Consider the following 23,052-nt stretch of genomic DNA (forward strand, 5'->3'; position numbering starts at 1 on the left):
GGAGGGTGGAGATTGAATTCCATGACTGTGGCAAACAAAAGTATGATTTGCTCAGGCAATGATGGCTGGAAGGAAACCTGGCCTCAGGAACTCTTCTTAAGCCATCTTTGTTGTTGTTGTTGCTGTTGTTGTGCTGTCTATCTTTCCTCTTCTGCTAAAACATAATCTGTTATTTTATTAAACCAGATTTCTTTCAGCTTCCTGGCTAGCTCTATTAAACTCAATATGATTATTTACGCATAACATTTTAATTTTTTTCCCTTTGAAAGTAATGTTCTCTTACCTCCCACTTCGAAACCCTCTTACCAAATAGCTTTTCAAAAAACAAGTCAAATTTTATTGTGACATATTGGAATGATCATGTCCTCAGCCCTATGAATATTAAAAATTGAAAGCTTATTATCTACACACACATACACACACACACACACACACACACACACACACACACACACACACACACAATTAGTCCCAACACACATCTCTGTTGTTTCTCTGCCTTTGTCCTGACCAACAAACAAGAGAGGTCCCCAGCTCCGAAAAAAAGAACCAAAAAAAAAAAAAAAAAAAGGAACCCATGCATTTCGAGTGACCAGAGCCACCTCTGGCATGCATCGTAAGTCCTCAGTAGTTGAATGGGTAAAATATAGGACATCAATAAAATTGTGTAAGACTTGAAGATGAGTATTCCCGTGTATGTGTAATTTCTTTGGAATTTCCATACCTCTTGGATCCACTTAATCTTTTAATGTCGTTCTGTTTTCTTTGAGATAGGGTCTCACTAATGTAGCCCAGGCTGACGTTCACATATGTAACCCTCTTAGCCAATCGGGATTTATACATGTGGACACGAGGCTTGACAATAACACTGCATCATATGCTCAGTCTGTGGAAACCATAAATGAAACGAGCCCTCTTTCAAACTCTCAGATCCCACTCTACACACCCATAGGTATTTCTCCCTTGGGCCCTGCCCTGGCAGGTTGCAGGCGGGGCTGCTGGGGGGCGGTCTGATCTGCGCCGAGCAGTACAGTGGAGTAGACTTGGGAACTTCCGGTACCCACTCCGTCCCACGTTTGCCCCCAGCTCCTGCCCTTAGCAACCGCTGCATGAGCAGCCTCCAGGCCTACGGCTGCTTAAACCCAGGCTCCCTGAGGCACGAGGCGCTTGACCGTTACTAAGATGGGGCTGGAGCTGTAGTCTCTAAACCCTGTGCCTGTGGATGCTCCTGGAGTATGCAGTGCTGAGGCAGGAAGAGGAAGAGGGGGAGGAGGAGACCTTGACCGCCACAGCATACCAGATAAACGAGGTAAACAGCATCTGACCTGGGCCTCTGCTGTGCCCGGGTCCTTGGGACCTCTCTCGCAGGTGTCCCAGAGCCCTGTCTTCCTCAGTGCAGAAGTTTCCTAGATGCTTCTGATCAACCAGGCCGCGGCGAACCATTCCCAGACGATGAGACTTTAAAGCTTGCTTTTTTTTCCCCAGTCATAAGTAAGTGATGTTTGTCGCCCTTAGCAAAACCTTGCTGCTGTTTGATGTGATCACGCCTCTGCTTCTTTGTTTTAGTTGGCCTCTCTGTTGCTGTAATTCAACACCTACCGAAAGTAACTTGGGGAAGGAAAGCGTTTGTTGGGCTTACACAATATAGTCCCTAATGGAGAGACACCAAGGCAGGAACTTCAGGCAGGAACGGAACAGGGACCATGGAGAAACCCTGCCTTGCCCCTCGGGACTTGTTCATCTTCCTGTCTTATACAGCGCTGGTCCATCTGCCCAGCAATGGCTCTGCTAACAGTGGTCACTGTTCTCCTACATCCCCTTGGAGCCCGATTGCATCAATTAGCCGTCAAGAAAACATCCAACATGTAGGTCTACAGGACATTCCAATAGGACCATACACACATAGTCATATTTTTTACAAGAAAGACTCATGGGTGAAAAACCTTTCTTGAGCTTTACTTGTTTGAAAATGTTATAATATTGCTTAAATGAAAATTTGGCTTTGTATAAAATTCTTAAGCTGTTTTTCCCAGAGGAAATGTTCTGACATTTAAATGATGTAAATGTTGCCATGGAGATGTGTGAGGTTTCCTTGATAAGGTTTATACTTGTCTGATCAAAAGGCAAGGGAAAATATCGCTTTACACTTTAATTAATGCTAAGACTAAGTAACACTTAGTCCTTTGCTTATTAAATATTTAGTAATTCTAATTAGAGCATAAATAGATGTCACTCCAAAGTCAAAGCCGTTGGGAGGGGCACACTAGTCTCTTAAAGGGGTTGGCAAATGATAGCCCACAGGGGTTTGGCCGGTGATAGCTCACAGGCAGGCTCTCCCTTACACCTGTGTTTGTATGGCACTCTACAGAGTGACAGTGAATATTTTGCAGCTCATCTGGTGACTGATGTCACTAGTTTGAATCCCAGTGAAGTGAAATGCTACCCCCTTTAGATTAGCAGAGTAGTGTAAAACATACTGTAAAATAATAAAAGAAGTTAGGAATGTTGTTGCATGCTATTAACCCGGCAGAGGCAAGCAGATTTCTGTGAGTTCGAGGCCAGCCAGGACTATATAGTGAAGCCCCATCTCAAACAAACAAACAAAACAAAACAAAAACAAAACCAAAAACACCAACAATAAAAACCAAACAAGTCCCCAGCTCCGAAAAAAAAGAAAAAGAAGAAAAAACAAAGCCCTCAATCCTTATCACTTATTATATTTTTATCAGTAAGACATTTACAGAAATGTCTTCTTATTTGAGTATCTAAACAACTTACTCACTTTTGTCTTTTTGCCCACAAAATGGAACATGTTTCCTTTGGCTTGTTTCTGGAAAGCATAGTGACTTCTGCTCTGTCGCAGACGAAGAGGGCTTAGGTTCGGGGTGATTTTGACCCAGTCTCTTTGTCATTTTGGTTTTCTTTGTCTGTTTCTCTATCTGTTTTGTCTCTTTGCCTGTTTCCAGGTATGGCCCCAACATTGCCTCCTTCAGCTCTTGGCTGCAGAGAATGGCCCTTCGGTGGTGAATTCTGATACTTACTTCTTAGGTCTCAACTGAACGTTTTGTGTGTCACCACACCGACTGTGGGGTCTTGCCACCATCGATGTCAGCCTCATGCTCGGCGTTGGCATCTCCAGAATTTCCATTCCGGCTTGGACTTCCCTTGGGTTTTCTTGACTCATCAGAAGCATAGCTTCATGTTAACTAAGGCCTCTTCTACCTTACAGTGATTTCTAGGCTTAAATTCCTGACTTTAGCTACTAGATGTTTTCTATGCATCATCCCTTTCTGTGATGTATCAGGCTTCCCTCTCTGGTCCTTCCCTTCATCGTGTGTGTGTGTACATGTACATGTGTGTACATGTGTGTATGTATGTGTGTGCACTTGTGTGTGTGCACGTGTGTGTGTGCATGACACAAGCTAAGCACATGGGTTTTTTTTTTTCTGAACTCTGCACACTGAGCACAAGATTCATATTCCCCACACAGCCTTTTTGTTTTTGTGCTATCTTTGGGTGGATGGTAGTATCTGGAAGTGGCCTTTTGGTCTTTCATATATTCTGAAGTTGTTTCTATAGTCACCGTTGTGTTGATTTTCCTAAGTTCTCTTCGATGGTCTTCAGAAAGGAAGCAAGTGTTACAGTACATAACATGCTATATATTGTATAGCACAAATGCGTTCAAAACTAAAGCTTGGGTGTAAATAAACCCATCAGTGTAAGAAAGGAGGTGTGGCCTCAGATGTATGCACTGAATCTGGAGATTTTTCACCGAGGGTCGCCGTTTAGTGTGCGTCTGGACACGGGGCTGTATTGGAGAAATGTTGCTATTATGTTACGCTTCCTGGAAGTGGGCAACTATATCACAGCCTTGAGTGTAAACACTAACAGTTATCAATGTGTCTTCCATCAGTAACACAGCCTAATTCTGTGTTTTAGAGTCCGTCACTTCAGAGTCTCACACGGAAACTAGATGGAGTCGTTTATACCCGTTGACCTGCCAGTTCAGAAGCCAGATGTGAACGAGAAGGAACGCAACTCAAGAAGAAGGTAAAAAATCAATAACATTGAGGGGTTTTCCCGCCTAATAAAATTTCAATAATATATAATAATATATAGCTTCAATAATATAAATTTCAATAATATAAATCCATGGTGGGGTTGTAGCTCAGGTCATCGAGCGCTTGCATACTGTGCATGAAACCCTGGGCCCGGCATCCAGCACTGCGTTAACTTCACATGGTGGCACGTGATGCCCATTCGTTCGAATGCTCTGGAAATAGAGGCAGAAGGATCAGAACTTCAAGACTCTTTTAGGTTGTTTGTTGAGCTCAAGTCCAGTCTCAGCTACATGAATCTCCACCTTAAACAAACAAAGAAACAAACAAACAACCTTAAAGGTCATGAGTGGGGTGGACAGTGGGGAAGCGAGACCAAGGTATGATGATGTATGTATGTATGTATGTATGTATGTATGTATGTATGATACACAAATGTATGAAAACAGCACAATGAAATCCATTAGCTCGTACCCTAACCTCAAAGCTAACTGTGAAATGTCGTGAAGACTTATGGAGGGATCTGGACTTGGTAACCTTGGTCTCTCAGGGCGTGGTTCTGGAGTGAGCCATCTTGTGCTGACCTTGCCCTCATCCCGTCTGCTCAGTCCACTCCCAAGTCATTACGTCACTAAAGATAAGCAGCATGTGGCTTCATAACACGAGGGAAATGGAAACAAATCCAAGAAGCACAGGAGAAACAGACACCGTGAACATCAAAGACCAGCAACAACCTCAGAGCTCTCGTGAGACAGCCAGAGAAGTGGAAAAGAGGAATTTAGAAATTAACAATTCAGAGCAGTTACAGAAGAAGAAGCGGCTCTTGGGAATTAAAAGCATGACATCAAACTGGGCACGGCGTTGCATAGCTTTAACCTCAGCCCTCAGGAGGCAGAGCCATGGGGATCTAAATAACCAAATAAAATAAAAACACACTATCAGAAGGACAGCCAAGATAGATGGAAAATGAGAGGGAATGGGGCAGTGCATAGTTAACAAAATAAAATGACATACATACGCCTGAAGTATGTTTCTAATAACTAAAGAAAAAATAACTAAATTCTTAGTAAAAGGCAAAGATGTGTGAAATCTGAAGGGAAAATAGTTTAAAATAACTTTTGAAAATGTCTAACTGGATACCGGTGAAATGCATCCTAAGAAGTGTCAGGGAAAACCAATAGATGAGGAAGAGAAGGATGGAAAAATGTAAGGCAAAGGCATTATTGTATTCTCAAAGGAAAATACAATCTGCCCAGACAAGTTCTTAAAGGAAAAGCATGCAGATGAAGACGCTGTAACTTTACAGTTAAAATGTTCACTTGGAAGCTAGGCACAGTGGTGCATGTTGGGAAATGGTTCTATTGCTTTATCTTAATCTTTCAGATGCTGAGAGTCCCTAACCACTGCTGGCTTTGACTGTTAATAAAGAATTGCCATATAGCCAATGGCTGGGCAGGGAGACGAGGCGAGACTTTTAGATTGCAAGGGTTAGGGACGGAAGGGGAAGAACAGACAGTATTGCTGTGAAGGGGAAGCAAAGAGAACAGACTGAGAGGCCCACCAACATGTAAGAATCCAGGAAAGTGCCCTAGGGCAGCAGGGAGCCAGCCTGGCTTGTATAGCAATACTCTATATCAACCCCCCAGTCCCAGCCTCAGTCTCATTGTGGGCAAGAACAGTTCCAAGTTTAAATAGGTCAATTTGAAGCAAAAATGACAAAGTAAGGGGACAATCAACCATTTTAATAAGTCACTCTCATTACTTGACAGATCAGGCATCAAAGTTAATGATAATGCCAAATTATCACCCTGATTTTTTTTTTTTTTTTGGTTCTTTTTTTCGTAGCTGGGGACCGAACCCAGGGCCTTGCGCTTCCTAGGCAAGCGCTCTACCACTGAGCTAAATCCCCAACCCCTATCACCCTGATTTTAAAGCAGACACAGAAACAGTCAGCTGTTGCCCCCAGCAACTGCAGGATACAAATTCTCTACCACATTATGGGGAACAATTAACAGATGAGCGTAGAAAGTCATGGAATCATTTTAACACAGCTTTAAAACGTTAATACACATGCTATTTACATGCTGTTTCCATTGTAAGTCAGTAACAAGTTAACTAGGAAGACCCTCAATTAGAAAGTAACCATTTCAAGACACTCCTCTGAAAGTAAAACCCAAAAATCATCTCAGGAGGGAAGGGTGGAGGTGTTAGCTACCTGTGTTGTGACAGTTGTAGTTTCCTGTGGCAGGGGGTAGGTGGGTAGGATTTGGGTCTGCCCCTTAAACTACCCTTTCAAACTAAAGATTTAAGAACTAAGGCATGAATTAAAAGCCCGAAAGGCAACACTTTGTGTTAGGAAAACATATAAGAATTCAGATAAAGACAGATTTCTTAAAAATTTGTAACACAAACCATAAAGGCCAAGATAGGTCAATACTATTAAAGCTAAGAACTTTTATTAAAACATTTAAAATGTGAAAGGTCAAGTTAACATATAAAGTGACTAAGGATTACTGTCTAAAGTTCAGAAGTCACAAGAACAAAGGTTACAGATAGACACTCCCACAAACAGGAAACATTTAAAGATGCTTGTAACAAAATGACACCCACAAAGTGCTCTGAGGGAAGAGCTGTAAAAACGCCTAATGATGTCTCCAGAAAGAAGTCCATAGAGGTGAGCTTGTGGTTTGTTTTTCTTTCTTATGATATTGTTTTTGGTTAATGTAGCAGTATCCTCCCCTCCCCTGACTCGAGAAATACATTTAAAGCTTTACAAAACTTCTGCCTTATGAGTTCGTGTCTATGGAATCACATCAGTTGTAGTCACTGGGTTTTGATTCTGTGTGGCTATGAAGTCTTTCCCAACATTTATAACCAATACAGAGGGACTGTTTGCTGTTCTCTTCATGAAGGAAGGCTAGATAGGAGTCTAGAATTTCAGGTAACTTCTTCTGCCTGTTACTAACGTGATGGCAGGAGTTGACAAACTTAATTCCTTCATCTTGAGAAATGAAGTCAGGCTTTAAACTTTCAAAATGTTTACTGTTTTAGGCTAAAACCTGTCAGGTTCATTTCGCATACTATTATTATTATTTCTATGTAAGTGTTTCCGTTTTGCTTTACAGAGAGCAAGCAAAACTCTGTGTGTGCAAGGATTACTGGGAGGAAGAGGAGAGACTAACTTTTATAGTGTTAGCCACGCCCTGCAGTAAGCAAGTCTGCATTAGTTATAGCCGTGAAGCTTGAGGTCCTGAGTGTAGCTGTTGGTTTTCTTACAATTACTTTTCTCTTGTCACCTTAGACATTTACTATATAAAGACCGTTGGAAAGATTGCGGCTCATCTCAGAACAGACTAGCTAAGGCGAAGACATCCTCCGAGTCCCTGATATCAGAAGGAGCAGATGACCAAGATTACTACCCAGGCATGGTGTTTCTGTTGTTTAGCTGTAGTGCTTTCTTTCAAAATGGCAGCTTTGATGTCCAACCAATTCCACAAGTTGCAGCAGGTGGAAATGCCTCCAACCAATGCTTCTTTAAGGCGGGCATGATCTAATACTGATACAGATCATGATAAAATTACAGGCATGCCACCGGTACCACCAAGATGCTTGATGCCTCTACCGTCTTTATAGTGCAATTACCACGAGCTTACAGTGCATCCATGGTTTCTTAAGTCTTCACTGCTTTCTGGCTGTCTTATCACACAAATGCACACGCACACGCTACACACTACACACACACACACACACACACACACACACAGACAAACACACAGACATAACACACACACACAGAGACACACACAGACAAACACACAGACATAACACACACACACAGAGACACACACAGACATAACACACACAGACATAACACACACAGACAAACACACACAGACAAACACACACAGACAAACACACACAGACAAACACACACAGACACACACAAACACACAGAGAAACACACAGACATAACACACAAACACACACAGACAAACACACAGACATAACACACACACACAAACACACACAAACACACAGACATAACACACACACACACACAAACACACAGACATAACACACACACACACACAGACAAACACACACAGACACACACACACACACATAACACACACACACACACACACATCCATAACTACTGGTGTCCTAATTGCTCCTCCACACACCTCCCTTTCTAAGTTTTCCTTTGTCTTCGTTCAAATGCCACCCTATCCACTACATCAGGTTTTAACCACCAGGTTCTCTCTGTGTAGCCCTTTTATGTCCCCACTTTATAATCTCAGGTGTCTGCAGCATTGACTCCAGATCGGGACAGTGTAGAGCTCCTCCTTGCTGTGTCCCCAGAACTAGGCAGTCCATCAGGCCCCTTCTCCCACGCCTCTTCCCCCCTCGCAGTCCTCTAAGTACATGGATGTGCTACGTGCCTTCTTTAAAAACCGAAACAGCAGCACCCGGAGGCCCGGGCGCCCTTCCAGCAGTCACCACTACAGGGTCATTACCCTTGGCAGAGTAAGCTGGATTTTCTGCCTCTCCTTGCCTGTGATACACTCCTCACCTGCTCCGTCCTCCTCCACTCTACTGGCAAGAATCTTCCAAGGTCACAGGGTGCTTCCTTCTGGCTAAATCCTCAGAAATTATTGAAAAATAGAACTATCCGTTTCACTCCACCATTCTACAGAATTTTTTTCTTCTGATAGCTTCATTGTGTGTGTGTGTGTGTGTGTGTGTGTGTGTGTTTGTGTGTGTGTGCGCCCTTGTCCCCATTCCCACGTGTGGGGTCTATGTGCAATGAGAACACATACATAAAAGACCAAAAGGCCACATTCGGCGTCATCCCTCAGATGCTACTTACCTTGATGTGTGAGACAGGGTCTCTTTGACCTGGCTCTGGCTAAGTAGGCGTGGCCGAGTGGGCAGTCCCCAGGGATCCTCCTGTCTCCTCTTCCTCAAAGGATTACAAGTGTTAACACACACACCACTCTTCTCTCAGGGGTCCTGGAGAATGAGCTCAGCTCCTCACATTTCAACAGCAAGCGCCCCGCCAGCTGATCTGTTTCCCTAGCCCTCCCCAGCCCTCTTTAGTTTCTTAGATGATATTTTTCTCTGCTTTCTACATCATTTCTCGGGTGTTTTCAGTCTCAGAATTTGTGGTCCCTTCCTGTCTGACCTAGACCAGACTCTGAACATTGCTATTCTTGTCTGTCACTTCAACAAGCCAATCAATACTTAGGCCATTCTTCTAACGGATGCTGCCTCTGCTCGAGGATCCGTAGGTGATCCCCTGAAGGGATCTGAGTGCCAGAGTTCCGGCCATTCTCTGGGCAGACTGTCTGGATTTGATCTTTTTTGCTCTTCTCCTCAAGAGAAAGAAGGCAGGAAAGCGAGCTGTGTAGGAACGTAAGGGTTGGAAAACTGAAGGCATGTAACTTGCGAAGGAAAGCAGCCAGAAGACTAGCACTCATTTCTGTGAGCCCGGACCGTTGGCTCAGCACGAGCTCCTAGCACCTGGTCTGATGGCTGACACTATTGTTTGGTGTGTGAAGTCGCTATGGTGTTACCACAACTCACAGTAGATACTCAGTTCATAATGCTTTCCCTCGCAGATTACCTTGAACAAAAGTTCAGTCGGCAATGCGTAGTGGGTTCAAAACCGTTTCTCCCTGATATAAAGAAGGCAAAAGAAAAGCCGGAGAAGACCGCCCGTGTAAGAAGGAAATGGCCCCAAGTCACGCTGTACGACAGCACAGGTATGCTGCAGTCCTGATTCAGCTTGTAGGAGACAGCGCACAGTGCCACGGTTTCCATGGTTTTGCTGCTTGCGTTGGACAGACTTTATGTAAAAGAAAAAGTCTTACTGAGTTTTGCAGGTTTCGTGCCATAAAAAAAATTGCTACATTTTCAATTATTTTTGAAACTTACAATATCGCTAAAATTGACAAAGTATTTAGGGATTATGTTCTTACTAAAGATATTCTCTGACTATAATTTTAAAACTCCATGTAAGACAAATTATAGCTTTGTTTTATGCTTCTAGTAAAACATGTGTGGGGTGTGTATGTGTGGCGGGAGTCTGTGCGGGGTGGGGGGCAGGGTTGGGGAGAGGTGGAGTTTCATGGCGGTATGGGGATGGGGATATAGGTGTATGTGTTTATGTGTGGTGTATGTGTGGTTGTGTGTATGTGTGGTTGTGTGTGTGTGTGTATGTGTGTGTGTGTGTATGTGTGTGTGTGTGTGTGTGTATGGTGTATGTGTTCTTGTATGTGTGTATCTCAGGGCCATGCACATGCTAGGCAAGTGCTCTACCACCTAGCCATATTGTCAGCCTCTAGTTGTCTTAAACAGAGACTCACTGTGTCACTCAGGCTGGCTTTGAAATTGAGATTCCCTTGCCTCAGTCTCTGGAATTCTAGGTCTTCACTCCCACACCTGGCCCAAAGATTAAATACAAAGATTAAATGTCCAAATAGTTAAGCACGTTTTTTTTTTCCCGCTAGCATTTTTGATACTTTCTTTTTATTTGAAATCATTATTTTAATATCATAAACTTTATAAAGGAAACTTTCCTGTTTCTTACTAGAATGCCAGAGTCCAGAGATGGATTTGTCATCTAATTGTTATCAGAACCCCTTATCCACACAGGGACATTCAGGTTTTCCATATCTCAGCAGAACACCCTCATCTGTGGAGTATTCAGCCTCCCTTGAGTGCCCTGGGGACCCTGTGACTTCTGCTGTTCAGTAGAATGTGTTACAGCTCATAGCATCAGAGGCCATCTTGCGAGCAGACTTGTTCTAGCCACCCCCCCCCCTTTGCTGGTTTTGAGGAAACAGAGAAGATTTCTGGGGCTCTTTTATAAAATAGCACAGATTTCACTTCTCCACAACGAGATGGGTTTGTTCAGCTGACATGCATGACTTCTGGAGGACCTGGGATGCAGAATGATATATTAGGATCACTGTTGCCATTGGCATGCCTCGTGTGCTTCTCAAAAGCTCCAGTGACCTGTTCTATTGCTTAGTAAGAAACGTCTGCATGGCAGTCACTGGAGAGAAGAGACAGTTCACAGCATGGGAGAAACAAGTTTCAAACCATTGACCAGACAGAGGACCAATTTCCAGAATGCATCAGAAACAAAACCCCTCAAGTTAACCCCGAGGTGGTAAACGGGAAGGGTGTCTGAAAGTCACAAGATAAGGTCTAAAATGCAAACATGTGTGTGGAAACTCTTCCACGTGTGTGGGAATTATCAGGGAAATTTAAATAAGAAACACAGTGAGAGACATCACACCAGTGAAAACTGTGGGAAACGTTACAAAACTGGTAAGGATGGACGGGAAGGCCCTGTTCTGCTGATGAGCGTGTAAACCCCCACAGCCGTGGTGAAGAAACACAGAGGAGTGACCACTGATGGAGCGTGGTCTGGCCATGGTAATGACATACCTGATACACCACACACATGTACTGAATAATCACATTTGCCCCTCTGGATACATAACATACACTTTGAAACTTAATTTTAAAATGGGGGGGCGGTAATAAAATGAGGCTTAAGGTACTGTCTGCATAGCAGGGAAATAGAAGCATGAAATCAAGATCAAGAAATATGGCTTTTGCAAGAATACACAGAGCAAGCGGCCGTCCTTGCGAAGGGTGTCTCCAACCCATGATACTTCCTCTTTTCATACGATGCTATTGTTTCCAGTCCTGTTAGGCCTTAAAAAAGAAAAGGCTTTTGACTGGGTCCTGATCCAATGCTTCCGATGGCTTATGATCCGTGATTATGTAACTAAACCTTTTGTGCTGCCTTGTCTGTCCGCCTGCCTGCCTGCCTGCCTGCCTTTCTTGATATTACCCATATCTTACAATTATTATCCACAAATTTCAGTTTTGGAATACATTTCAAACAAAATAAGTGATAAGTACGTGCAGATATTCGTATACATTGTTCCTAAAGATCCAGGATATCTGCCACTAGCAAGAATTTCATGTTTACATACGGTTATTTACCACCGTCCTTGTTGTCTGTGTTTGTGGTGTATGCATGTATGTGCTTGTGTGGGTGTGTGCGTGTGTGTGCGTGTGTGTAAACAGGTGCATGTGCACATGTGTGTGCAAGTTGTGATGTCTTAAGTAAAATAATTGTTTCCTCTTTTATTGCTGCGTTGACTTTTATTACTATTTAATTTTTCTATATATGGAAATATTTGTAAATGATGGCTATACTTGCACTTACACTGAACTCTAAAACCTTTTTCCTACCAGAACCAAAAGAGACTGATGCTGTAAAACACATTATTAGGCTGAGAGAAAAGCTGGAGTGGGAAAACCCCTCATTTCCACGTTCTTTGAAGTACAGCCCTAAGATCACGGCTCCAAAGCACACCCTAAAGGTACAATTCTATTCTGTGCCATTTCAACTATTCAAAATTAAATTTGAAACGATATTAACCTTTATGCAACTCATGCAGATATCACACCCAAGCTCATTAACCACATGTTACGATAAACACTGGCAAATATAAAAGAACCCCAATATAGTTCATTTCACATAAGTGATTATCATAATTATTTCATGACAGTTTTAAGTCTCCAATACGTCCTTCATCTGTCCCTCTCATCTTTCCCTCTTATTCATTGGGGTCACAGGAAAATGCACCATGTGCTTTAAATTAGAATCTACTTCTAGTCATCTGTGTATATCACTTTGTTATTTAAAAACAAATAAAAGGGGCTTGGTTAAGAAACTTACTAGAAACTCATGTTCTCAGCTGCACTCTAGACCAACTGAACCAATAACTGAAAGTGTGACTAGTGATCTGTTTACTCAGGAGACTGCTACGTAATTAAGAAGCATTGCTCCAAACCCTGAGTCTTCACACATCAAATACTCTCCGTTGCAAGGAAGCCCTCACCCTGTTCCTCTAACACAAGATTATCGGTACACAGTATACAACAAACAGACAGGACTGTATGCCAATAAAACTTTATTTATAAAAACAGACACCTGGTCCAGGTTTGGTTTGTCGATCCCTGCTCCAGATGGTTATTCTAATGACAAAAGGTCTTTTGATTGTTGTTCATAGCCAGAGAAGGTGACAGGAAGTACATTCATAAATCAGATTTATGTGGGTTTGCATCTCTGTACACTCACTGTGCTGTCTTGACCAAGTGTCTCTCCTCTCTGAGCTTCATAGTCTCTTGGACCTTGGACTTGAGATAACAGGAATCTCACTAGAGAGTCGTGAAAATTAAATGGAAAAAGAAGGTGATACAGTATCAGGCAGAGGGTGGACATAGTATCTGAAAGTACAAAACGAAGTTCTAACTCTCCATGGCTGCTTTGGGTCCTTAAGTAAATTATACTTAATCTGTATGCAAAAAAGACTGTGGATTCTATGTACACCAAGTTCCTAGTAACCTTCGGAAAGAGAATCCGAACAAAACTGACGTAGTCGGGCAGACAAGTAGATTAAGGCTCATCACTCTGCCCACGTGGGCATTAGTTATCTCATCGCCCGTTGCCACCTACTCTCGGGATTGAAATTTATTTTTGAAGGTTTCTTAGTACAGGTTATAATTGGACCCAAAATAAGAAAACAAACAGCTACAACAATGGAAATACTCTTCAAGACAGAAAAACAACGTGAAGACCATAAAACCGAGCCCAAAGTTAAATGCCACAGTAACTGGAAACAGTTCAGTGCCCTTGTTCCAGCAGTTTCTAAGAGTATCAGCAACTATTAAATCGTGCTTTCCACAAAACTGCTCAGATGATTAAGTTCAATTTTATAGGATTTAAAAAAAATTGTTGATAAAAGTGCATGTTTCAGGACTAAAAAAAAAAGCCTTAGAATTTACACTTTACCTTTTCTCAATGAGCAATTGACAATTTCTCAATAGAACGGAGTGAATGAAACTGACACTGTATCACTTGTTAGAGAAGCTTTGAGGATAAATTTAAAGTCACTCTTGGCTTCTCGTTCCTACTTTGTTACTTCATGAGTCTACGACCTTTCTTAGGTTAGGTGATCTACAGAAACATTAACTCCTGCCCCTGCTTAATTATATTGAAAAGCATCAAGGCTCAGTCTCTAAGTTTAAAGTTGCCAGACGCATCATTGTTCAGACAATAGAGGTAAGGCACTCACCTCTTCCTGCGTGTTACCTGCTTAGCAATGTGCCGACAGCCGTTAGAGTACCTACCCCCTCAGGATGAGTGCAAATGACAAGCCAGATATATGCAGAGTGGGAGAGGGCGCCTCTTCAAGGTCTAACATCAAGTTCGTAGCAAGAATGTGGATAAATATTTCTAAATGTCTTATCACTGTGTATGTCTAGGATAGAAACGAACTGCTTTAACCCTTTCATAAGATTGGCCCTCGCGAATTGAATTAGACATGATCTGAGGTTAATTTTCCCCACTGATACTACTGCTATTTTTAATTCTTTGCTTTCACTGGGTCTGTTTAGTCATTTAATTAGTCAATTGTGTCAGAGTAAGCTTCTTCTCATTCCAAGGCATGCTTGAAAGATGACGGCGAGTTCATATACTGCCTTCCTCTGGAGAACACCAGAGGCATGTTCAATGAGTATGATCTTCAAGCGGTCTCTGCCCACAAAGCGAAAAACTGCAAAGTGTTTTGGATGGTTAGTGCTTCATTTGTCTCAAAGGTAATGTGAAATCCGTGGGCTCTGCTTTAGGAGTTACACCTGGAAGTGTTACCAGGCCCAGCCATGTGTGAGGCTGCACACCTCTGAGCCCAACAGTGGGGAGACAAGTGGGAGGGTAGTGAGTGTGAGGCCAACCGGGGGTACACATGGAGACCCTGACAACAAAAGGAGAGGAACGGAACAGAAAAGTAACCAATTAAGAGACATTTTAATAATGTAGCATTTTTTAAACTTCTTTAAAATTAAAACGTAGTTTTATAATTTCCTCCTTCTGCCCCTCCACCCCCTTCCATGGTCCTTCCCTCCAGCTCTCCAATGTTTCCTCTTACTTCCCTCTCAAATTCATGACCTCTTTTTCTTTGTTATTCCACAACTCTCCCTCACTCCGTGGTTGTTAGGTGTCTGGAGGTGGCTAGGGGGAAGGCCTGATGAGAAGTCCCCTTCCATGGTCATTTGTCTGTCGGTGATGTCCTTGTTCAGGTCCTGCTTAGCAGCCATATTTTTGCACTGTCGTGCCTGTAGCTTCCCTGTCCTTCCCAGGACTCACGTTCTCTCAGCAGACTCCTGTCTTCTGTCTCTCATAGTCTTCCCAGCCCCTCTTCTGCCCTGTTCCCTGAGCCTTAGGTTAGGTGCAGGCATTGTGTTGTAGATGTATTTTATCCACTGGGGCTGGATACCCTACGGTCTGTCAGTCTCTGCATCTTATTCAGTTGTGGTTTTCTGTAACCCTCTCTATCTGCTGCACAGAGAAACATCTTAGATGTGGTGTGAGAGCTATGCTTGCCTATGGATATAAGGAGAAGTATTTAGAATGCAGCTGGGGACTGTGCTGACCTAACCAAGTGGCTATAGCAGCTTCTCTTGTACGATTCGTGCCCTCACTAGCCCTAGACAGTTGGCTAGACAGTACCCGGCATGTAGCCTCTCCTCTTGAACAGGCCCTGTGTGGTATTGGAGAGCTGTTGGATGATGTCACCAAGATATGAATGCCACTAGTTCAGCCTTAGGGATATTGTGCCATGCTGGTCATGGCTGTGGTTCCTAGGCACCGCAGCCGAGCAAGACTGGTCAATGGTTTTCTCCTTTTACAGCTTGTATAGCACCTTCCAGCACTGTGAGCCAGTCCTCAGGGTTCCAAGTCAGACCCAGCTCCAGCCGTCTGAGTCCTGCGTCCTCAGCAAGGGGGACACATCTCCCACTTTTGGGAGGCAACCAGGGGCAACAGCCAATTTATTCTGAGAGTCTTTTGACCAACAGCTGGAAAGGAGGTGGTTTCTTGTGTCTAAGCTGGAGGATTTCTTAGATGCTCTAGGTCTCATGGAGAGAGCATTGCCAGTCCAAGTGGCGTAAAGTTCTGTATGTATGTATGTATGTATGTATGTATGTATGTATGTATGTATACACATACAGTTGTATGTAATTTATCTAATTTTATGTAAATGAAACAATATGATTTCTCTCCTTGTGGTTTAGATAAACTCAGTCTACTTAGGAAATCAATGTTTAAGAAACAGCTTGGGAGAAAATTACTTAATAATAATGTTTTCTTCTTCTTCTTCTTCTTCTTCTTCTTCTTGTTCTTCTTGTTCTTCTTGTTCTTGTTCTTGTTCTTCTTCTTCTTCTTCTTCTTCTTCTTCTTCTTCTTCTTCTTCTTCTTCTTCTTCTTCTTCTTCTTCGGTACAGATTAAAGTTTAAGAATTCAATTGAAAGTTTTTACTTATTAAATACTTTATTATTTTACATGGTTTTCTTTAAAGTGAAAACTAGAAAGCAGGCATTTGTTAGCATAATAGAAATAATGAATATTTATTTTACATGTAGGTGTGTATGTATGAGAGAGTGTATGTGTGTATGCATGTGTGTGTATGCCTGTATGTATGTGTACATGCGTGTGTGTGTGTGTGTGTGTGTGTGTGTGTGCATGTGTATAGAGGAGAGGACAACCTTGTGTGTTCTTCAGGAGTCATCCAGCTTGTTTTTGTGATGGAGAGCTAGGGTTTTTCCCTGCCCTGGAGCTCACCAACTAAGTAGTCTGGCTAGCCAGCAAGCCCCAGGGATCCTCCCATCTCCAGCTCCCCAGGGGTTCCACTGCGTCCAGCTTGTTTAGGTGGGTTCTAGGGATTGAACTCAGGTCCTCATGATTGTGTGCCAAGCACTTTACCAGTGAGTTGATCTTTCCAGTTCCACGAGGAATACTTCCACTGGTGTATTGGTCAGAAGCTTCCCCAGATGTAGAAACCCTCCCATTATGTACTTAACACTGTGACCATAGATTGTAGTTAGCCAAATGTGAGCCTTTGTTGACTAGCCACCTGTTTCCTTCTGCCCTCCCACTGTCAAACTAAAGTCAACTCAACAGTATATCGGAACAGGGCACAAACCTGGGACTTGATGTGTGCTAGACAGGCAATCTGGCTTCGAGCTACATCTGCAACCATGTCTGAATTTATACAAAACATGACAATTGGGAGGCAGATAACGTATCAGGTTTTTTGTAAAAATATCTCTGGCTAGAGAGGAAGTTTTGCCCATTCTTTCTGTAGAAGCACAAGAAAACAAGGTGGCGAAAATGCCACGGCTAGCAGCTGTGTGGAAGGAAGACAGATTCGGGTACAGATGAAGTGGCTGAGCAGTCGGGCTTTACAGGGCGAATACAGACCTTTTCAGCCATCTGGAAACTAGAAGTCAAGTCACCTTTTGTGCTTTGTAATTATAGATCACTAAAACAGGAGTCAACACGGAGGAAGTGGAACTTATACCCACTGTGGAGTGGCTCTCAGAACGACACTACTTCTATTTACTACTGCAGTTTAAGATCTTTTACAACTTCCGGTGAGAGGAACACAAAGGAAACTCGCTCTTGGTAGTTTGTGTAGTAAGAGCAATTGCACCACAGCTTCTGATCCCTCCAGAATGGCGCGCACGCGCACGTGTGCATGCGTGCGTGCGTGCGTGCATGCAGCATTACAGAGGGCTGGGGTGTTCCGTAAATGTATTTTAAAGTAAGGAACTTTATTCACTTAAGGTCAATTTTTTTAACTTTTAGTCTTTTCTGGATAAATGTTACAAAAAAAATGATCCTGTGTTGTCAAACATTAGTGAATAACCACTAATGATTTTACCTTTTCTTCACGTCCTTCTTATTGAAATCCTAAAATCCCGCCACTGTCTGTCCTTTCCAGCTATTGGCTGCTGGCATCTTTATTTACCAATCAGAACCAACTGGGGGCAGGGTCCCAGAAGCTAGTCGCAGACCCTCTCCTGCAAACAGCTGTTTTGGCAACATAATTAGCATTTGTAATACAAGCAGCCACGTCTATCAATCTACTATCTGTGTATATCTATAGATAATATATGTAATCTAATATGGATAGATCTATAATCCAACCCCTTCCTAGTTGGATCCCTCTCTCCATTGTTTCCCTTCCTGCCTCAGGTCACAAGCTAATTAATGTATAAGATGCACTTCATAGTTTATGATTATATACACACATAAATGTATTGTGTAGAATTTTAGATAAGCGCAAAACAGTAAGACTCCTTGAGGCTTTGTCCAGCAGTGTGATGTTATTTCTCCTCCTCCCTCTTCCTCCTGTATTGACCCCTCCCCTCCCTAGCTGGATTCCCCTCCCCGTGTTTCCACATCACAACGTATAAATTGTGTGTATGTAGACTTGTATATACATTTATAACATGTAGTATATGTGTGTATATATATTATTATAGTATGTAATATATGTATGATATATACAGATACATAATATATGTATAATTAATGTATAAAGACACATTTCATTTTAAAAATATCTACTGGGATGTTGCAGCCAGGCAAGCTCTGCATCTGTAGGAAGTGTAATGAACTTACATTGCCTTTTGCTTTATGCTTTGTTGTTGGTTTTGGAGAAAAATTGGATGGCTTAGCATTTGTTTTTGGTGATGCAAGACAAAACATAGTCTAAGGGATTTCCTAACATTACTTAGCTGTTAACGAATGTGTTCCATGTAATTATATGACTTGGAAGACTTCAAGAAGTATCTTTCTCTTTTCAGGATAAATAAAGCCTTTGTTACTTGGAAACTAAATGTTAAAAGACAGAAGACAGAGTCCAGCAGGTAAATCATAATATACAATGCACTCAAGGTAAATCTTAATATACAATGCATACAAATTCCAAAAGCAAAGCAATGTCAAGTATAGCATGAATTGGAGACACTTGAATTTTAATTAAGATTGGGAAGTCACATTATACCAATATTCTAAATACATTTAATCTCTCTCTCTCTCTCTCTCTCTCTCTCTCTCTCGCTCACTCTGTTCTGTCTCTCTTTCTGTGACTGTCTCTCTGTCTCGGTCTGTCTGTCTGTGTCTGTCTGTCTGTCTGTCTGTCTGTCTCTCTGTGTGTGTGTGTGTGTGTGTGTGTGTGTGTGTGTGTTATACAGGAAGAATGTTGAGCCCTGTACATGCTAGGCAATCAAGTGCTCTGCCACTCAGGTCTATCCCTAGGTCTGCAGTTTTAGCTATCTGTCTTCTTTGAAGACAGTTAAATGCTTCTGACATGTCACAGGCTGCCATTCTGTGACCATACTTCTGTGAGTTCCTGCTGAGTTTCTGTGGCCCCTTCTTTTTTGTTTATATGTTTGTTTTTTGTTTTTCTTACATTGATCCTCTTTGGTGCAATTTCAAGCATCTGAGCATTTTTCTTGACTTTGGTAAACATTTTGTTTTGCCCTAATTATGACTTGAAATGCAGTTGTAAGAAACAATACAGGGAAATCCTCTGTGCCCTTTACCCAGCCCCTCCCTCCCCCGGGTTCCACAGCTCACAAGATTGTGGAACATCATGACTGCCAGAATGTTAATGAGTATATGGAATATTACAGCATCTGTCATGGTTGTCCTAATGGCTGCCATCACTTCTCTGCCCAGTGCCTCTCTTACTCTGTGGTAACTACTGATCCATGCTCCAGTTCTATAGTCTTGTCTTTGAAGGAGTGTTTTTATCAGAAATAGTAATAAAAATGTAAGGCAAGTTCAGAGACTCAAAACATGTATTGTGATGGTGGTTCTCAGGTGTACACGCCACTCCAAATGGGTCAGATTATTTTTATATCATCTCCCTATCTATCTATCTATCTATCTATCTATCTATCTATCTATCTATCTATATCTATATCTATATCTATATCTATATCTATCTGTCTACCCATCCATCAATCCATCAATCTATCAATCCACTTATATCTATCTATCTATCTATCTATCTATCTATCTATCTATATCTATATCTATATCTATATCTATCTGTCTACCCATCCATCAATCCATCAATCTATCAATCCACTTATATCTATCTATCTATCTATCTATCTATCTATCTATCTATCTATCTCTGTCTACCCATCCATCCATCAATCCACTTTATATCTATCTATCTATCTATCTATCTATCTATCTATCTATCTATCTATCAATCAACTATCTAATCAGTTTTTACCCTGTTCATCACACTTCAGTAAAGAGGTTTCCAAAACCCCAAATATTATGTAGAGAGAATCCTATATCAATAGTGGATTGGCGAGCGCTCTGTGGCGTTCTTAGATTCGGGTGAGCAGGACTTTGTTCAACGTGTTTCTCTATTGATGCACACTTGCATATTCTCTAGAGTTTTGTCTGCCGTAGAAAGCTCCCATAAATAATTGTGTATGTTTCCATTTCTTCGGGGTAAACACCAAGGTTAAAAGTCTGAATCATATGGTCACTGGATGTGAGTGGTTTTATGGTTTGTTGATTCGTTCGTTTGAGACGGGGACTTACTGTATATCCGGGCTGACCTGGCACCTTCCTGCCTCAGCCCCTGGGGCACTGGGATTATAAGCGTGGGCAATTCTGCCAGCCTGTGTTTAGTTTTTGAAATAGCTGACAAATTAATTTCCAGAGCGGCTGTGCTATCTGTCATTCTCACCATCAGTTCAGTTTCTTTGCATCCCCAATACTATCTGTGTTGTTGCTAGTTTTTATTTCAGACATCTGATGGGTGTTGTAGCATCTCAGCATGTTCTAATTAGTATTTTTTTAGTGCTGTGACTCTATCTTTCACTCCTCTCATGGCGACTGTCTCTTCAGGTACATATTTGTCATCTGTCTATCCTTGTTAGGGAAGTGTGTCTTTGTGTCACCACACGAGGACTGTGGACGGCAGAAGGGCCCACTCTCCACAGAAGCAAGCTTTGCTCTGACTGGTTCAGTTTTTACAGAACCTTCTCTAGTCCATTCTGCCTTTCCTCCTGCTCCCACTCTGCACTTGCTATTTCTAAGGTTGTTGACTGTGGTTTGTCCTGCCTTTGCGATCAAGATACATAAAAAAAGAGGATCCAGAAGAAGGAAAAAGCCCTTCCTTACTGTAGGATACAGATCGGAGTTTTCAAGAATTATTATCCAAGTTGTACCTTATCCAGTCAACATTCCTCTTGTTTCTTGGAGAAAATTATTTAGATTTGACCCAGATTAAGTGCCCAGTAGCCTCATGGTGGCTCACAATTTTTCTGTAACTCCAGTTCCAGGGGATCCAACACCCTCACGAAGACATACATGCAGGCAAAACACCAAATGCACATAAAATAAAAGAAAACAAATAAAAACACATCTTAAGATTTTACCAAGTTAGTGGTACATATAATTAATCTTCCACATCACCGCTCGATACATCAAACTTCCCGGGACCCGGTGGCGTGATGCCACCTGCCCTAATCGTTTGGAATGAGACCTAAGTCTGGACACCTTCGCACACTTTCAGATCATACCTGTACAGCCACCTGTTCTCTGCTGATGAGTTATTCCAAACTTCTTTGCTTTATGTGAGAGGACTCTGTGAAGATGCCCTGACTCTCAAAAAGAACAAGAAAGACAACCCATCCGCCATCTGCCTCATCAAGGTGAGTAGACACAGTCCCTGTCTGTTCAGGGATACAGAGTCTGGAAAGGCCATGCCCACACGCGTCGCTGCCTGCTCTGACACGCACGCAATTTTGGATAAACAACTGTAGATCCATAAGTGAGTCACTGTGGATGGCGTGATAAGTGGCAGTGAAGAAGATGGTGAACGATGGCGGTCGGTTGTAGGAGTTAACATTTCTTAGAAATTCTGGCTGATCTTTTAACAGAAGTGACTGAAGCCACTGTCACATGTTTCTCTGAAACATCACTTGTAATTAATAGTGGCTAACACATGGTGGTTAGTATCTCCCATCCCTTGGTATTCCATGCCGAGGATCCGTCACAAGATGCAGTTTACTGGTCTTGGCTTAATAAATGAACTTTCCTGTTTCAGGATTGTAGGGAAAATGAGCTTACCAGTGATGCAACTTAATTAGCTCATTGTCAGCTTTTTTGAAAAAGGTTAAACACATAGAACTATGAGTCTTAAGTGCTTCATATAAAGTTAAACAGGATTCTAGCAGATTTTACTCCACTGTCCCCTATGTAGGGAGATGCTGTCAGGTAACATAGTCCTCTACATCAAGGAGAAATGTAAAGGGATTGGACAAGTTATGAATTTAGTAATCTCAAAAATGTTTTTGTATTGAATGTACACATGTAATAATATCAACACCTAACATAATACTTAGGTTGATGTAAGTTTAGAATCAAGGTTGTATAGTAATTATTCAATATTCTTTGAGCAAAATGAAAATTCAGGAGGGTGAATTAATCCCTATATATAGAACATACTTTGTTTTTGTTTGGTTTAGTTTACTTTTTGGTTTTTTTGATACAGGGTTTCTCAGTGTAGCCCTGGCTGTCTTGGAATATAGCCTGTAGATCAGACTGACCTAGAACTCAAGAGATCCGCCCCCGCCTCCGCCCCCGCACCCGCACCCGCACCCGCACCCGCCCCCGCACCCGCCCCCACCCCCGCTCCCGCCTCCGCCCCCACTCCCCGCCCTTCGCCTCCGCCCCGCCTCCGCCTCACCACCACTGGGCTACATTTTATATATCTACATCGAGGATATTATTAGTATCAAGTTTCCCTCTTCTTTTTTTCTCCTAGTTTTATGAGACAGGATCTTTCTATGTACATCAGCTGGCCTAAAACTTGCAGTGCAGTCCAGACTGGCCTCCGATTTATAATCTTGCCTTAGCTTTTCCAATGCTAAGATTATGAGACTGTTCTACCACAGCTGGCTGAGTATATTTCAAAAGTATGAAGTTCAGTTCACCTTAGAGACAGAAGAGGGAGAAACGTCTTTACATGGTTTTCGTGTAGGAGGAAATGCCCGTTTTAGGTTGTCGTATGAATAATCTGAA

The 23,052-nt window shown here is 42.3% G+C and overlaps 1 protein-coding gene across 1 annotated transcript in view; it reads left to right on the forward strand.

The window, feature by feature from the left end:
- The first annotated feature begins 1,101 nt into the window (after positions 1-1,101).
- The window catches only part of Dnah14 (dynein axonemal heavy chain 14), a 215,863-nt gene continuing 193,912 nt past the window's right edge, over positions 1,102-23,052 (forward strand). The window contains exons 1-9 of the mRNA NM_001447370.1: positions 1,102-1,309; positions 3,940-4,050; positions 7,360-7,481; positions 9,680-9,823; positions 12,339-12,466; positions 14,595-14,747; positions 17,464-17,579; positions 18,798-18,860; positions 21,542-21,680. Of these exons, the coding sequence (NP_001434299.1) occupies positions 3,974-4,050; positions 7,360-7,481; positions 9,680-9,823; positions 12,339-12,466; positions 14,595-14,747; positions 17,464-17,579; positions 18,798-18,860; positions 21,542-21,680 (942 nt within the window). The 5' untranslated portion in view covers positions 1,102-1,309; positions 3,940-3,973. The remainder of the gene's footprint in view (positions 1,310-3,939; positions 4,051-7,359; positions 7,482-9,679; positions 9,824-12,338; positions 12,467-14,594; positions 14,748-17,463; positions 17,580-18,797; positions 18,861-21,541; positions 21,681-23,052) is intronic.

This window comes from Rattus norvegicus, chromosome 13 (assembly GCF_021556685.1).
Source record: "Rattus norvegicus strain SHRSP/BbbUtx chromosome 13, alternate assembly SHRSP_T2T, whole genome shotgun sequence".
In the NCBI taxonomy this organism is placed as follows: Eukaryota; Metazoa; Chordata; class Mammalia; order Rodentia; family Muridae; genus Rattus; species Rattus norvegicus.